Below are 18,351 nucleotides of genomic sequence, written 5' to 3'. Positions count from 1 at the left end.
TTCATAAAGCCAATTGGTTACCTGTTCAACAACATGCAAACCTGCTTCTTGGATCCCAACTCTACACAGTCTTCTAAGAACACCCCTGTCCTTCCCTTATCTCCAACTTCTTCAGAGAACTCACCAGTTAGCATCTTTACTCTGATTACCAAATTGAAGGAATGAATGAATAAGTAAATGTACTTATTACACAACTGTACTTTTTGAGGTGTCTGATGTATAATAAAATCCATTTTGGTGCAATTTCTGCATAGTATGGTAATGAGAAACATTTACCTGAATACAGCTTGTCTTCATTCTTGGACTTTGTGTACCTTTTTTAATAAACATGAGACCAGTTTAAGGAACAGAATTTCATGTAGGTATGTCCACGCAGCAGTGAAGGAGATTCCAGCCATCCTTCTTGTATCAAATATCTTGTAAAACTGAAGAGACTGTCTTTCATTCTTCTTTCACGATACTACTGTTATCAATTGGAACACCCTGTCCATCACCAATCCTGCATCTGCAAACAAATTTGCTCCAGTCTAGGAAAAAAAATAACAAAGCAGCTTATGTCAATCTAAATTTTAGGTTAGTTTGTGTACTCCTATAGATTACCTCATCAGGATTTGAATGTTTTGGATGTTTGAGTTAAGTAGTTTATTGTCAAAGAATATTGTCTTCTACCTTAAAAACAAAAAAAAAAAAGAATTTAGCAGGCTGACAGAGTTGAGACAACACCTGTTCCTTGACATACTATGACTGGAACCAAACCAAGCTATTCTGACTCTGTCCAGTTCTTAGTCCCAGAATCAGTAACGACACCTGATAAACTCTCTCCAAATCTGTACAATTTGCAGGGTAACCGCACCATTCAACAACTACTTTTCATTTAGACTTTGCAGTTCACATTTTCTTTTTGTTTGCTTGTTGCTGTGTTGGAACTGAATTTCATCTGCAATTACTTTTTGTAAATATAAAATTACACAGTTTTTTTCTGATAGCCTTGGAATACAGACACTTGAGATTTACAAACTTTTGTCACCTGGATTAAGTATCTTATGCTGATATTCCTAGTACGTAGCTTGGTAATTAGTTGAAAGAAAAATACACAATAAAAGTGTTTTTTTGCAAAAATGCATGAATGATGATATGGTACTTTTAAAGGTCACATTGTCATGGGTTGACTGTCCATCTTTGCATTGTTTTCTTTCTGCTGCTGTTGTCTGTTAAACTGGAGTGGCCGATTTCTCATTTCTTTTTCCTTATTTTTATACAGTGGAACTTGTGGCAGATTACAAGAAGCGTAGTGTGAAAGTTACACAGGTAAGGTGCTCTTCTTTTTCTCCACATCTTCAGGAACTGAGTTTGATGATGATAGGCTAGTGGTAGGAGGGAGCAGTGATAATGTCGAGAGAAGAACTCGTGGAGCACTATATTTATCTTCACAGTTGTCCTTAGAGGCAACATGGCAGAAACTATAATCTTATTTACATTCATCCTTTTAATAAACATGGTACAAATTGTGACCAGTTTAGGATGATCAAAATTCCTAATTCAGAACTTGCCTACATAGACTGGCTAACTTTTGTTACAGTGGATATAAAAAAGTGTACACACCCCTTTTAAAATGCCAGGTTTTTGTGTTATAAAAAAATGAGACCACAGTAAATAATTTCAAAAATTTTCCCACCTTTAATGTGACCTATAACCTGTGCAATTCAATTGAAAAACAAACAAATCTGTTAGGGGGAAAAAAATGTAAAAAAAAAAAAAAAATCCATAAGCTGGTTGCATAAGTGTACACACCCTTAAACTAATACTTTGTTGAAGCACCTTTTGATATAATTACAGCATTCAGTCTTCTTGGGTACACACACCTCCCATCAGTTAAAGAGACTGATTAACCCCAAATAAAGTTCAGCTGTCCTAGTAGGATTTTCCTGGCATTTACTCAGTTGCCTGCTACAGCAAAAGCCATGGTTCGCAGAGAGCTTTCAAAGCATCAAAGGGATCTCATTGTTGAAAGGTATCAGTTAGGAGAAGTGTACAAAAAAATTCCACAGCATTGGATATACCTTGGAACACAATGAAGACGTTCATCAAAAAGTGGAAAATATGGGACAACAATGACGTTGCAAAAAACTGGACGTCCCTCCAAAATTAATGAAAAGATGAGAGGAAAACTGGTCAGGGAGGCTGCCAAGAGACCTACAGCAACACTGAAGGAGCTACAGGAATTTCTGGCAAGTACTGATTGTGTACTACATGTGACAACAATCTCATGTATTCTCCATATGTCTGGACTGTGGGGTAGGGTTGCAAGATGGAAGCATTTTCTTACACAGGAAAACACCCAGGCCCAGCTAAAATATGCAAAACAATACATCATCTCCCAAAAGCATGTGAGAAAATGTGTTATGGTCTGATGAGACCAAGGTTGAACTTTTTGGCCACAATTCCAAAAGGTACATTTGGCACAAAATCAACACTTTCGCATCACCAAAAGAACACCATCTCCATGGTGAAGCATGGTGGTGGCAGTATCATGCTTTGGAGTTGCTTTTCTTCAGCTGGAACTGGGGCTTTAGTCAAGATGGAGGGAATTATGAACTGTTCCGAATACCCGTCACTTTTGGATCAAAACCTTCAGGCATCTGCTAGAAAGCTGAAGATGAAGAGGAATTTCACCTTTCAACATGACAATAACCCCAAGCATGCATCCAAATCAACAAAAGAATGGCTTCACCAGAAGAAAATTAAAGATTTGGAATGGCCCAACCAGAGCCCAGACCTTAATCCAATAGAAAATCTGTGGGGTGACCTGAAGAGGGCTGTGCACAAGAGATGCCCTCAGAAGACTGAATGCTGTAATTAAATCAAAAGTTGCTTCAGCAAAGTATTAGTTTAAGAGTGTGCACACTTACGCAAATTTTATTTGTTTAATTTTTTTCCCCTAACAGATTTGTTTGTTTATCAATTGAATTGTACAGGTCATAGGTCACATTAAAGGTGGGAAAAGTTTTGAAATGATTTATTGTGGTCTCATTTTTTTATCTCACAAAAACCTGGCATTTTAACGGGTGTGCACACTTTTTATATACACTGTATATGATTGTCGAATTTTATGAAAAGTGGTGTACTTGTGATATACAGGCTAAGATCTTGAGAAAACTATTATTTGGAAATTTTGTCAAATATTGAAGCATTTGGAGTATTCTTGTTTCTTTTTTTATCCTGTAGGAGAATATGGACTGGCAGAGGGTTTCTTTGAATGCTGACTTGAGAGACTGGCTATTTTTAATAAGATTTCAGTTCTGAAAATTAATCTTATGAACTTCATCTCCCACTGGGACTCGAGACATTAGATATTCTCTGAGCCATGGGTTCACTATATAAGGCAAAGAGAAGGGGAATGTGGCATCTGTCTGGTGTCTGTGGTAAGATGGAAGAGGATGGATAGCCCATGCTTTAGCTTGACTGTGGTTGTTGTTCCCGTATAGGCTGCCATTATCAGATCAGTGAACTTAACCCCCGACTCCAAACGTAAGAAAGGTCTGCTAAAGGAAAATACAGTCTACTCGGTCAAAAGCCTTTTTGACATCAAAACTAATCTGCCCTAACTCCTCCCCTCCTTCCAAAATCCTTGAGGTATGTAATATGTTATCGTACAGCAATCTGCCTCAGCAAATCCTGTTTGATCTGTACTGATCAGTAATGGGACCAGTCTATCCAGTCTAGCTGCTATAATGGCCATGAAGAGCATAGAGTGGTTAAGGACAGATATTGGTCTGTAGAAAGATGGCACCTCTGTGTCCTTTCCCCCTTTATGAATCATTGCCATTATTGCTTTCAGCCAGTGTTCCTCCCTCAGCAGAACCAAATTGTAGCTCTTGAGTAGAGCTACCATTGCCTCCCCTCCCCAACCATTTCCACAGGTAATTGGGAGACCATCAGAATCAGGCTTTTTTTTGTTGGGGGTGGGGGGTTCCTCATGATATCTCGCATGTGATCCAGAGCATTTGTCTTAGTTTGATACAATTATTTGAAGAACTTGGTAAATTTCCTAGGATCTTAGATGCCTGTTTTATCAAACAGCATTTCTGTCTGGAGTAAATTACATTTACAGAGTAGCCTGCTTTTTCCTTTATTGCAAGGTTATTCCTGGTACTGAGGGGAATCCCTGAAAAATCAAATTGATGCTTTCTGTCCACAGTCTCGGGCAGATAATATGAAATATGATGAGGATAAAAATCTGCTATCTGCATCCCCCTTTTTCCTATAGTCCTTGTCTGCCAACAAGGTCCTCAGTGTCAAGGGTAGCTCTTATATGTGCCCAACCTCCATAACTTCTTTATGACTGGAGATATCTCCCTCTTTTAAGGCATTCGACCTTTTCCTTGTTAAGTGAGTAGTGCTGGTATACTGATGAATCAGATGTAAAATAGTGCCATTGCAGCCCTAGTTAAATGCCATATGCTCTAATTAATAGAGGGGAATCACCAGTGTTTCTCCAAAGTGGTGGAGCATATTATCCTCATGTGAGGGAAGAAAGGGGGAGTAGCCTAAGACAAATTCATAAAAGGTCTTGACTTTTTTTTTGTATCAAGTATGTATCCTCCCTGGATATATAACACCTATTTATCCTTGCAGCATTGCCCGTTTTTGCAGAAATATTTGTGAAATGTCTTGCGGCTTCCCTTTCTAGACTAATATCAGAGAGTCTGAGGCTGTCCAAGTAGCTTCCAACATATCTGCCTAAATGAGTGATCCTCTGACTTTTAAGATCCCCTCAAAACATTAATGTAATAATATTTTGGTCCATAATATATATGTGTATATGTGTGTGTGTGTGTGTGTGTGTGTGTGTGTATGTATGTATGTGTGTATATATATATATATATATATATATATATCTCTATCTATCTATATATATATATATATATATATATATATATATATATATATCTATATCTATATCCAAAGTGCAGGGCTTCCATCATAATCTCACTGAAATCCCTCTTGGAAAATACATTCAGCCCAGTGTTAACCTTGTCCCCATACCACTCCCCTGACCAAAGAATGTCTATCAGCCCTATCTGAACAGGTGTCAGTCACCATAAAGCCCAAAGAATTGTGCATTAAAATTATGGTTCTTTTTTTCCTAGCTCCCTGAAAAGAGGAGGAGGAGGCCAAAACTCTCCATCTAGCACTCCCCAAGATTATGTGCTTGTTCCTCCACAAATTTGCTTCCTATAATAGTTCAAATGAAGGATCCGATATTGCCATTTTCATTCTTCCACAACATATGGGTTAAGGATCCGACTCGGCCGCATATCTCAGACTTACGGATCCAACTCTTGAGCTCCTCCCTCTACCCATAATCCCCAGCTAGCCTGCAGTACCCCAGATTACATTTGCTGCCATCTCACACAGATGCAGATCCTCTTTCAGGAGCCTTTTCACTTTTATTATGAGTATTTGTGAGTAGATATTTAGAAAAAAAGTTTTATCTTCTAAATTTTTCTGCTATCCTTCCTGCCCTTTTGATGAGTTTTTGGTTTGTTTCTGTACATTAGCCCTTTTTCTATCTTTTTTGGTACTCTCATTACGTACCACTGTTGGTACCAATCCTTTCCTTTGTTGCTGCTGCTTTTCCCTACCCTTTATAGGGTATTCTTACTACCATTGCTGGTAATTTACTATCTTATTTAAGAAAAGAAAAAAGTCATATTTTCTTTCTTTGTCGTTCTCTTAGTTATGGCTAATAAACCAATTGGCTTTAAAAATGCAAATTCTGATGCTCACAGGGAGTGTGTTTATTGCCTAATAACAGCACACTTAAATACTAATAGTTATATCTGTGCTGTTTTTAACTTGATACCCATTGCACATAGAAGAAATAAATTGGTCCTTAAGGTATTGCTGACCCCCTCTTCATCTTGTTCATCTGGGGCATAAACCCTCTGTAAGCATTCAGAAATTCTTTCAGCGTCTCAGAAGAGAACCCCTGCTCAATCTCCAAAGATGACTTCTACCACCATATCTTCATCAGAGCCACCTCAAAAGATCCGAAGATGATCTTTGGAATCTAAAAGGATGCCATCAGATCCTAAGCCCTCAGATCTGGCTACTATACTAGAACAATCTCCTAAACAGCACTCTGATCTGAAAACTTTGGATCCGACCATTAGTATCTCAAAATCACCTCAAATTTGCTCACCTGTGTTCACAACTGATCTGGCGTCTCCTCTGCTCCATTCACCTTTTCTGCAAACCCACAGTCCACTATCCTATCAGGTAGATCCTCCAGATGTCTTTCTGAGGCTGACTTGGATAGGATGATGAGGAAATTCCTCAGAGCTCAAATTCAAATGGGGGTTATTATGGCTCTATCTCCTGTCAGACCCGTGAGCCTCCCCTTTACTTCCCATGTAGATGTATCTCCTTCTCTGATCCATGCCATGGCTTCAGAGCCCTCGGATCTGAGAGTCCCAAGATAGTCAGTGCAGGAGGCGAAGACTGTTAAGTCTTGGACTCTCTTTCTTTGACCAGTTCTTCTCCTGTTCCCTCAGATCAAGATGAGTCTGGAGCTGATGCATCTGCATTTGATCTTGTGAACTTAGCTGTACTCCATTGTTGTCTGAGGAGCTTTGTTGCTAGATAGCTTGGGTCCAGCTCCTCCTCGAAGCATGAATTGGGTCAGGGTCAATAAGTAAGTTAGTCCATCCCAGTTCAGCTTCTTCCTCTTTTAGAGTGTCTGAGAAGGCCGAGAAGAGGAGCTCATCGGCACAGACCTTTGCTTTGATCCCAAGATATCAAAACTTTTGGTTATGACCACTTCTTCAAAGCCGACAACCAAATTGACCAAACCTTGGTACCGACAGTTTCAATGGAACCGATGACATCAGCTTCGATGAGCCAAGACTCTAAATCCTTTTTGGTGCAGACTTCTCTGGAACCAGCACCTCCTGGTAAAGAGTTTTACTCTGTTCCAAGGACTCGTTATTCCCCTTCTATTGACCTTTTTTCTGACAGATTACCATCTTTTTTTTTAGAAATGCCTAGGTCACCATCTGTTGCCTCGGCACGTTCTTCCAGGAACCTTACTGAGGATGACGTGGAGAGGATTGGTGAGGAAGATTCTTTGGGCTCAAGGTATAACCCAGACATCATTGGTTCCTATCTCTTTGGGTTGGGGACTGCTTCCGTTTTCTTCTTCTTTTCTTCTTCCTCTTAACTTCTCCGGAGGTTTTAGAGTCATTGGTACTGAGCTGTCCAGTACTAACAGTGACTGTTCTGAAGATACCTTTATTGACGACTTCTGCTCAGTCGGAGCCAGAGAGCTCTCAGGACTGTAGCTTGCCTGTCATTTCCAAGGGGTTACGGTCGGCTCGAGCTTTTTCAGAGCCTTCCTTACACCCCAGAATTTTGGCATGGCTAAGTTCTGACCGCTTTCAACCTCGAGGGAGTTCTTATTGGTGCAGGAAGGGGCTACAGTTCCATGGTCTTAACCCTTTGGTTCCAGGGTCCCTCTTGCCTATTGGTGATTCTGCATTTGAGGCTATGGGAAGGGCCATGGCTACATCAGTCATCCAGTTTGTCCATCCCCCCTCAGAACTGTTATCCCTGTCACTTTCGTGCTAAGAGCCTTAGCCATTCTCTCTGCAGGGACAGTTGGTACCTAAGCCTCGGATTACCCAGCAGGGTACCCCTTCTTTTTATGAAACCTCCCCAGATCACCCCACTAAGGAGGATCCCAGGAACAGGCTGTGTTAGAGGAAGTACTTGGACTCCCCAGAAGGGTCCATCATGGAAGATACTGATTTTGAGTAAGGCGAAGGCCAGATCTCTCCCTGATGTCTCTTTTTGAGACATCTTTGAAATTCTTAAGCAGAGGGGTGATTAGAAATCCATTAACTCTTCAGCTGAGGAGTCCGTGTACCTGCAGGCTTTTGATGCCTGCCCGTCTCCTCCTACCGATAAGCTCATTGAGTTGATCTCTCGGTGGGTGTGGAAGGTGCCTGACACCATTGAGCCAATTCCCAAGAGACTAGACAAAATTGTCATGGTACCTGAGGATATCCCTATTTCAATGAAGGGATTGCTTGTGGATGACATGGTGGTAGCAGCAGCCACAAAGAAGGTAGTAACAGAGGATAGTTCTTCTATCCATCCTCCCAACAAGGAGTCTTGGACGATGGATAGGTTTGGGAAGTGAGTTTGTGTCATTGACTTTTTTGCTCTGTGGTCCTTAAATTACCTGACATACTTTACTAGATTGCAGAGGGGACCTGATTAAAGAACTTTCAGATGCTATGTCAGTAGCTGTTTCTGAGGAGGTCTGTGAATCTGCTACCTCCAGCTGACCACACTAGCCTCCATAGCTAATTCTTCCATGAGGCTCATTTCACATGCAGCTGAATGAACTACTAGAGCAGCAGGTTCAGGCATTTCCATAAGGAGGGGCACGCATGGATGCTCCTATGTGACTTTGCAGAGCCCTTCAAGTCTTCGTTTGTCAGTGGTCACTTTGATGGTTCATGCTTGTTTGGCCCTAGAGTCGTGACTTATTGATTAGGTGTGAGAAAGATGGTAAAACCCTTTCTTTTGTGGGTATAGGTTTTTCCACTCTAGAGAGAACCTTTTTAAGGAATTGGCGAAGCAGTGTCAAAATGTGTTTCAGAAAGTCCCAAGGGTTTACCAAGTACACAGGGGGGAACGTTAATGGAAGACTCCACCCTTGTGGCAGAGGAGAGGCCTACAGAGTCAGGGTTTCACAGATTTTGTTATCTGGCAAAACCATTCCAGTGCTCCTGAAAGGAGGCCCAATTGTCCCCCTCTGGAGGAAATCGGGGGTTGCTGATCTCTGCACCAGAAAGCCTGGCTACTAATCACTTCAGATACATGGGTGCAGAGGATCATTTCCAAAGGCTACATGATACCTTTTTTCCCTCTTTAGAGAAAATCCCAGATGTCCCACCCAGTCAGTGGGAACAAAATAAATAAAAATACAGAAAAAAATGAGTCATCCAGGTGGTCCCACCAGACCAGAGAGAGTCTGGAAAGATTCTTTTTAATCCCAACAAAGACAGGGGACTGGAGACAAATTCTGGATCTCAGCAACTTGAACAAGCCTGTTCAAAAAAACAAATTCTGGATGGTCATGGTTCAGATCATTCTTCCCTTTCTAGGAAAGGACAATTGGATGTGCTCAACAGACCTTCAAGATGCATACTATTACATAAAAATGAACAGATGTTCAAAAAGGTTCCTTCTTTTCTGGTTGAGAGCCAGTCACTACCAATTCAGGGTTCTGCCCTTTGGCCTCACCACAGCCCACAGGGTGTTCACCAAATGCATGGCAGTAGCAGCAGCTCACTTGAGTCTGCAGGGATTCCGTGTGATTCCATATCTGGCTGACTGGCCAATCACCGCTACCACCAGGCATCGACTGTTAGAAGCAAGAGAAGAAGTTCTACAGCTATGTTGTTACCTGGGCTTCTACAGTTATGCTGTTTCCTGGGCATTACAGTAAACTTTGAAAAATCTATGCTTAAACCAACTCAAACCCTAGACTTAATAGGAGCCTCCTTAAAATACGAGGACCACAATAGCTGCACTTCCTCGGCAAGACTGTAGATGATCAGGAATCCAGTACTAGCCATAATCAACAACTACAAAGTTTTATCTCACTTAGTTCTCCACGCATTGGGGTCCATGTCAGTGTCTATAACTCTGGTTCCCTGGCCAGATTTCATATGAAAATTCTACAGTGGTTGCTTGCAACACAGTGGTCCATTTTTCACCATCCTATATCGATACCCATCTCTATCACCAGTGCATTCAAAAGGGATCTCACTTGTTGGATTCATTCTAATCAAGTTTCTCAAGGCTGTCCGTTCACCCCTCCCAGTCAGAAGCCACAATGACAGTGGACGCTTCCCAGCTGGGGGGGGGGGGCATTGATAGGGGAAGACAGCCCAAGGCACTTGGTCTCCAACAGAGGCCAATCTACACATAAATCTCCTGGCGATGAGAGCAGTGTTATTGGTGTTGCAAGATTTAAAGGATGTTCTCCCTCTAGGAAGTATTCTGATTCATTCAGGCAACATATCGGTAGTTTGGTACATCAAAAAACAAGGGGTAGCCAAATCCTACCCTCTGTGCTGAGAAGCCCTTAGAGTATGGAAATGGGTGATCTCATCCAACTGCTTTCTGATAGCAATGCACATTCTGGGGAAGTCAAATGTGATAGATGACAAATTGAGCAGGTGCATACTGTTAACCTCACAAATGGTCCCTCAATCGAAAATTGTCTTAACAAGATTTTTTGAACTTGGGCTCAACCTTGCTGTGACCTGTTTGCTTCGCTCTTAAACAACAAATGCATCAGCTACTTTGCCCTGATTCCTCCAGAAGGGGAGTTTCTGAGGGATGTTGTTCTGCACAATTGGCCCCCTGGTCTCCTGTATACTTTTCCACCAACTCCATTAATCCCCAAATTCTTACAGAAAGCAATCAAGTTGAGGAGCAAAGTTATCCTCATTGCCCCCTTTTGGCCTCGGCAGATTTGGTTTCCCTTCCTTTGGCCTTGTCTGTTGCAAAAACCTTGGATTCCGGATCCAACTCCAGATGTCTTGTCTCACCTGTCAGGCATTGCTCACCCATACATTCCAAATCTCAAGCTGGTGGCTTGGCTTCTCCACTTCCACTAGTAGCCAAACTACTTATATTCTCTTCCCCAGTGTGACACATTCTTTTGTTGTCTCATAAACCATCTACATGAAAGCTCTACAATAGTAAATGTAAACAATTTATGCAGTGGCTGCTCCAAAATAAGGTTGACTCCTTTTTGGCACGCCTCCATGAGATTCTTCAATTTGTAGCCTCACTTTTCAGTGATGGAGCTTTGGCCTCCACAAGTCAAGTTAGTGGTGATCTCCAATATTTACATTGGTTTTCAAGGCTCTTCATTGGCTTCTCACAAACTTTGTAAAGCCTTTTTAAAGGATATCATTATCTTAAATCCCCCATACAAGTATCCTACTCCTCCTTGGGACCTTATTCTGATGTTGCAAGCAATCATTCACTCCCCCCCCCACACACATACACATGCACTTTTTGAACCAGCCAGTGATTGTGATTTAACGTTTCTGTCTTGGAAAACAATTTTCTTGGTGCAGTTACCTCTGATAGAAGAATTTCAGAGATTCAAGCCCTATCATCTAAACCACCATACCTGTTTTTCCATAAGGATAGAGTTTCACTTCATACTAGTTCATCCTTTCTACTGAAGGTAGTTTCTGAGACCAACCTTAACCAGTACATTGATCTCCCTGTGTTCTTTCCCAAATATTCCAACAAGGGTGAATATTCTTTGCATCTGTTGGACCTTCACAGACAATTAAGATTCTATCTTGACAGGACAAAAGTGTCAGAAAATCTGATCAATTATTTATTTCCTTTCTGCATACCAAGTTAGGGAAACAAGTGAACAAGGTGATGATGGCTAAATGACTCACTGATGTATTTCCTTCATTTATAACAAATTGGGTGTCACTTTACGAAAACCGTTGAAAGCTCATTCAGTTAGAGCTGTAGTAACTTCATCTGTTTTTCAGTCTAAAACATCTATGGATGACAGTTGTGCAGCAGCAACTTGGGTGTCTCTCCACACCTTTATTACCTTTTACAAATTGGATTTGGTCTCTTGGGGTAGGGTATCATTTGGCTCGAGTGCTTAGAAATATCTTTCATTGAGTCTACCCAGGACTATAGGTAGCTGGGGACTCTGTCCCACACATTGAGGAGAAGATGAAAATCGACAACATCAGATAAAATAAGTTATGTCTTACCATAATGTTCCATCTGTGTTGTCCATCATCCTTTTTCCTTAACTCCCCATTCTCCATCCCCTACCCAGGATTTGCTTGTGGATGAATGTGCCTTTACATAGATTATTACCATTTTCTTGGTGTATTTATAGTTCCGGATATGGTCTACCGAAAAAGTTCTCTTTCTAGTCTGTTTTTTATCTGCAAACTCAATCTGAGGTAATGTGACTAGGTGTGTTGTGGGTAAGGATTGAGGTAGAGAGTTTTTGATGTTCACAAGCTGTAGATGCAGATGAGTCAGTTCCAAAGGATCCGAACTGAATCCACACATTGAGGAAAAATGAAAATGGGCAACACAGATGGCACATTATGGTAACACAACTTCTTTTTTAGATGAGCCTAAACATAATTCTTTACTGCTTATAGAATTTCAGGACTGGAAAAAAAGGCAGCTCATTTTTGGGAAGTAACAGCAGAGAAACCATGATCCAAAAATGCTGTGATTTATCAGCTTACAGACCTTACCTGGTTTCCAAAGACTCAGTAGAATGTCTTCTTTGAGCATAAAAGTCTCCAGCCTGATGAAAGTATGCTACCTGAATGATTAATAGGATGGTTGAGAATCCTTTAGGCACGTTCAGTCTTGATCTGGGCCTTTGTAAGGCCAGACTAATCCACCAGGTGTTTTTTGCACAGATCTGTAATAGTTATAACCCTCAGTCTTTTCAGGGAGCGCCATCAGTCTAAGGTTTTTCCCTTGTGACCCATTCTCTGCATATGTCTGCTTTTCAACCAGTTGTTCCACATTGGACTCAGTCTACAAGCCTATCCTGTAAAATAGCATTTTTCCATTGTAAGGCTGAAATCTCATCCGAGTTGACCAATAGAGTTGTGTCAGCTTCTGTTTCATGTTAACTTCCATGAAAAAGTCCATTTTAGAGTTCACCTTCTGAATTTCCAGCAGTATTGTAATTGTGAGGGACTAGTATTGTCTGAAGCCATATTTCTGACAGAATCTGGGTCTGGAGACAAGTCTTTGTTCAAATGTTAATGTTCTTTAGCGCTGAGCAATATTTTTGCAAGAAACGGTGGCTGACAAAGAAAAAAAAATGCTTTATTTGAAACCATGGGAGGAGAGCTTCAGGTCCATGCTACCAGTAGCTACTTCACGCTGCTGAAAGTCCAAAAGTAAAGACCTCATCTTAATAAAAGTAAAGACATATATTTTTCTTTACCAGAATGAACTAATATGACAAGCACAGCAAAACACCAACTTTACGGGTTTTCCCAGTGCCAAAAATGAGCGTGTTGTTGAAGTAAAAAAAAATATGTTGGCTGTAGGGATGATTGAAGACTCGCACAGTAAATGCAGTATCTCCACCAGAAACAGTAAACACTGCATGTTGGAGATTGATCAGTTAAGGAGAGATTATCATCATCTTCTGCACACAAGAAGGATGGAACTGTCATAATCCCAAAGTAGATGATGTATAATCCTTGGCTGGATTTTGATGTCTTGATAATGAAAATCACAAATAGGAGGAAAGACAAGACACTCACTTAGTGGAAGCCTACCCCATCCCTGAATGTGTTTGACTATATGCTAGGAATATAGACAAATTTCACTGCTGAAGTAAAGTGATGGATATGGAGACCTATACTGTTGTAACAACTTTCTATAGATCACTTCAAGTTGTACTGCCTTTTGCCTTCTCCATGTCCAGAAATCACATGTAAACAGTAATGTTGTACTCGCTTTAACCTTACTAGTCTTTCTGCAAAAAGAAAGAGTTGATCTTTACAGATTCTATCCTGGTCAAAACATCTCCTGAAAGAAAGGCTAGATTAAGTGAAATCTCCTTTCTGTAACCTAGCATCATACCTTTCAAAATTTTAGTGCAAGAAAGCATGGAGGCAAAGGTCGAACAGCAGGGACATATTTTAAATATTCCTCTTATAAACTTCAAAAGTAACTTTAAAAACTGGATTTGTGTTGGCATGCATTATATGAAGGATATGAAGTCTGAAACGCAAATGTAAGTCATTATTTAGTTACTCCAGTTGTCACAGATTTTGTAGAAAGCCTCAAATTTTATGAGAACATATAAAATGTACTGGGCAAAAATCTGGGCATTCTGTCAAAATTTGAACAGTTGAGATGTATGTCTGGTATACACTTTTCAAGAGAGGCAGAGACTATAATACCTCTGTAACGGGACCATACCACTTCTTTTTGAAAAAATTGGAATACTACCCCAGTTTTTCTAATCCTTAAATACTGTGCTGTTGTTCAAAATGGCATCAGTAAGGGGTTTTAACTTCAGCATTTAAGTAGTATCCACCACCTTCAGCATTTCCAAATGGATCTTATTCACTCCCACAGCTTTACATAGAGGATATGTTTAATTGCGGCAGTGACCTAATCTACAGAAAGTGATCTACTTTCACTGTCTACTTTAGACAGTGCATTCTCACTGGATTTGATAGGTCTACATATTTGTTCTTCCATCTCACAGCAATGTCCCCAGTCAAGTTCAGTGTTTCTTCATCTTTTCTGATAACCTAATGAGTATACTGCTTCCCCTTCCTCAGCAGTGGATAGTTTGCCAGAATGTATTTGAGGCCATCTGAAAGTTGTTCTTCATGGCCATGTAAATGTCTTCCACATAAGAGCCTTTGCTTTGACTGTTGCAACTGGGATTGTATGTTAGTCTGTATAGGAAAGGCACAGTCCTATTGAATGAAGGACAGAATAGCATGGTGGAGGGCAGGAGCACCAGTCTGGAGTATTGGGGTGGGGGAGGGGGGGAAGGATGGCATGGCATAGAAAGCACTGCAGTTTAGCAGGCATAGATTGCAAAATATTTAAGAAACTCATCCATCTGAAGGGAATAACTTGGAGAATGGGAGGAAGCATAATGAAGCTGTTTGGGGAAGGTGACCACAGCTACTCGTGTGAGTGATTAGAGAACATGGTCAGTAAAGAAACAAGGGCATCAAGCAAAGAAATTAAACTGAGAGAGATGGCAAACAGTTGATGCAGCACCTTGATCCCATGAAGAAAATGTGTGTGTGAGACAGAACTGAAGATGACTATAGTGGTGGTGGTGGTGGAATCATTCACTGACCAGCTAGAATAACCAGGATATGTTTGAGATTTGTATTCTGCATATGGAATCTTGCGATTCTAGGCCATCACTTTTTATTTTCTCTGCAAAACTGTCATCTTCCACTCTCCTTACAAAGAACTTAACCCATCTAATTTATGCTTGTGCTTGCCCTAGAAAAAAGCTCAGGTCTTTGCTGGGGTGGGGGTGGGGGGGGTTAGCCTCACTGTTTAAAAAAGAATGCTGTAAGGTTATTGGACTTATTTGCATCACGTTTTGCACTTGATCTGTTTCATTGATGGTTAACAACTGCATTTATTTATTTCACTTGATGAATATTGCTGGTTTCTGTCTATTTTGTTAACAAAACTGTACTGCATTTATTTATTTGCTTAATTGAATATCGCTGGTCTCTGTCTGCATTTTGTTAACAAAACCGCACTGCATTTATTTGCTTGATTGAGTATTGCTGGTCTCTGTTGGTATTTTGTTTTTCCCACTCTCCTGCCCAATTGTTGCTGTATTCTTAAAATTGGTGGCCTTGGAATTGCCTGCCCCTGCTGTAAATTTAATTTTGGACACTTCTCCCATTCCCGTCTCATTTGCTCACTCTGTTGAGTATAGTGAGATCATTTGGGAAGGACTACCCCCGTGCTTCTTTGATTTTGGACACTCCTCCCAGTCCCAGCTCTTCAGCTCATTCTACTGTCTACAGGGAGAGCATTCGGGAAGGCCAACCACCTTAGTTTCTTAATCTTGAATTATATTCTGTTTCCTCCATCTCCACTTCAAAAAACCACTTTATTCAGCTGCTTTTACTGTAATTGTGTTCTTCCTACTTTATTACTTTATTTTGCTTTGCTGTTTGCCCTTAAACGTTCAAGTGCTTTTATTTGGCTGCATTTATTACTGCTTGTTAGCCTGATTAAATTTCTCTGTTGTTCTGAACCTTAGTTTTGGTTTTAGCACTTGGGCTTCAGGCCAGTAATTTTACATTTAAGAAGGTTTTTTGTGGTCTACACTCTTGTGGACAGTCGCTTATCAAAACCCTCACTCTGTAAGTCCGCCCAGGTTTTCAGAACACTGTCTGTCTGGACAATTCCCATCAGTTTTTCCTGCCAGCCTGGTCGATATGGGTATACTGAGACAGTGTAGCAACTGCCTCATGTTTACTGACAGCCCTCTTCTCCTAGCACATAATTGTTCTACTTGCAAGAAATGCATCTACATCAGTAACCTGGAATCCATGTTCTCTCACGCCACAGTCAGTACTCCTGGCAGAGAGGAGATTTCCAGTACAAGCACCACACCACCCACATCACATAGCCAAGCACAACACACCCTTGCAGAGGTCTGCAATAAAAACTTACCTAAACAGCAGAGACCTCCAAAATGCACTCTCAAACATTCCACAGACAATAACAAACACGTCACACAAAGCAGACAACACACGAGTGTCTCACAAAAACAGCCCATAAGACATAACAGTAAATCAACACAGCCCGTAAGGCATAGCAATAAACCAAACATACTAGTTATTGGTGACTCAATTGTGAGACACACTGATGTCCCCTTCACCAGGTTAGTCAAGGAGAAGGTCATGGTCATTTGTCTGTCAGGTGCTAGAAGCCACATCACGCATGAATTTAAGTCTCTCCACAACAGGTACACTCACCCTGAGTAGCATTCTACCTTCACCAGGAGTGATACCACAATACCAGCAAAAGATAATTGACTTCAACAATTGGCTTAGTTTCTGGTGTCATACCAAGGGATCCAGTATCTGTCTGCCTTGGATGATATGGTTGACGGGCCTTGATGCTTTGCCAAAGATGGCCTTCACCGGCCACCCCTGAGATTCCGAATTCTGTTCAAGGCTCTTGCCTCGCCCCATTGTGCTTCATTTAGGCAATGATCCAAAGACAAATATTCTAACATAAAAGATCTGTCAAAAAGTAAATTGAAGGCCATGCTGCTTAATGCTAGGACCCTTAACCTGAAAATGCACTTACTGGAGGCTCTCTTTGCACTGGAAGATGCTGACATCTGTGCAGTTATGGAAACTTGGTTCAAGGCTGTGGAGAGCACCCCTGCCTTACCAGGCTGTATCTCATTTCACCCCAAAATGAAGTTGGGAAGACTAAGGGTGGTGGAGTCTCTATCTTCATTAAATACCAGTACACCGCCATACTGGTTTGCCAGCATGATGCACTAGAACTACTCCAGGTGTAACTGACAGTTGGCAAGACACCCATCCAAGTTATAGCCAGCTATAGACACCCATCCCACTCCCATAGTAAGTTCTTCCCTGGTGAGATCAGATCATCGATCTGTCTCATTTGAAGTTTCTATCCTGCCCAACCCCCCCCCCCAGCTGTAACCAGGCTAAAACATTTCTCAAAAGCTGATCACAACCTCCTAAGGGAGGGTATCAATAGTTTCACACCACCACCACCCCCCTCAGAAGATGCAGACAACAATGCTGAACATAAGCCAGTCCAGCATACAAGCACCTGTACAACTGCATGGACTCGGCCATACCCAGTAGACCTAAAACCTGCTCCTCAAGGAAACGGAAATCTATCTGGTGGACATCCCCTATTGATAGGTTTTAAAACAGAAGAAAGAAACTGTTGCCAAGAGTAAAAAGGCACAAATTCCCAATTGGAAAAACTCCCTCCTTCGCCTCAACAAGCAAATTGGATCACTAGTGAAAACTTCCAAAGCCAGTTATGAATCGAAACTAGCCTCCAAAACAAATGGAAACCACACAGCTTTCTTCAGTTACATCAGGAATCTCCATGGCAAAGCCCAAGTTTGTTCCGAATTCTGCTAGCAGATGGGGTCAGTGCAAACTTCACCCACCTGTCCCCACCAGAGGCCCATTCAGTATCCCTGATACTGGGTTGGGAGGGTGGCCTAATGGTTAAAGTGTTTGCCTTACAAACACAAGGTGCAGGGTTTGAGTCTCACAGGGGATAATTGGCTAGGCTTAAAATGGCTCGCAAGGGCAGTTAGCTTAGTACTAATCTATGAACCTATGAACCTATGAACCTATGATACTTGTCCTGCACCTCACATCTCCATAGATCAAGTGTTAAAGGCCCTGTCCAAGGCAAAGAACACAGCTTCCATGGGACCTGATAGTATCCCAGGCTGTATTCTGCACCATCTCCAGCAAGAACTAACCTCGCCATTCAGGATCCTAGTCAACCACAGCCTAAGTACAGGCTTCATTCTAGCAGAGTGGAGAACTGCCATTGTCATCCCCTTGCACAGAGGTGGTGTCACTACTGACCCTGGAAACTATCCCCCATTAGCTTGACAAGTCTGATCTGTAAAGCCATGGAGTGCATTATTATGGATCTCATAAACAAGGACATAGGCAATCTTCAAGCACTTAACCCCACCCAGTTAGAATTTAC

The 18,351-nt window shown here is 41.3% G+C and overlaps 1 protein-coding gene across 1 annotated transcript in view; it reads left to right on the top strand.

Moving 5' to 3' along the window:
• Positions 1-18,351, top strand: part of LOC122811519 (polynucleotide kinase 3'-phosphatase) — an 897,059-nt gene that overhangs the window by 197,377 nt on the left and 681,331 nt on the right. The window contains exon 3 of the mRNA XM_044083405.1: positions 1,262-1,308. Within this exon, the coding sequence (XP_043939340.1) occupies positions 1,262-1,308 (47 nt within the window). The remainder of the gene's footprint in view (positions 1-1,261; positions 1,309-18,351) is intronic.

Source organism: Protopterus annectens, chromosome 9.part0, assembly GCF_019279795.1.
Source record: "Protopterus annectens isolate FY-2018-M chromosome 9.part0, PAN1.0, whole genome shotgun sequence".
In the NCBI taxonomy this organism is placed as follows: Eukaryota; Metazoa; Chordata; order Ceratodontiformes; family Protopteridae; genus Protopterus; species Protopterus annectens.
The sequence above is the reverse complement of the archived record's forward strand: the minus strand, read 5'-3'. Positions and strand labels throughout refer to the sequence as shown.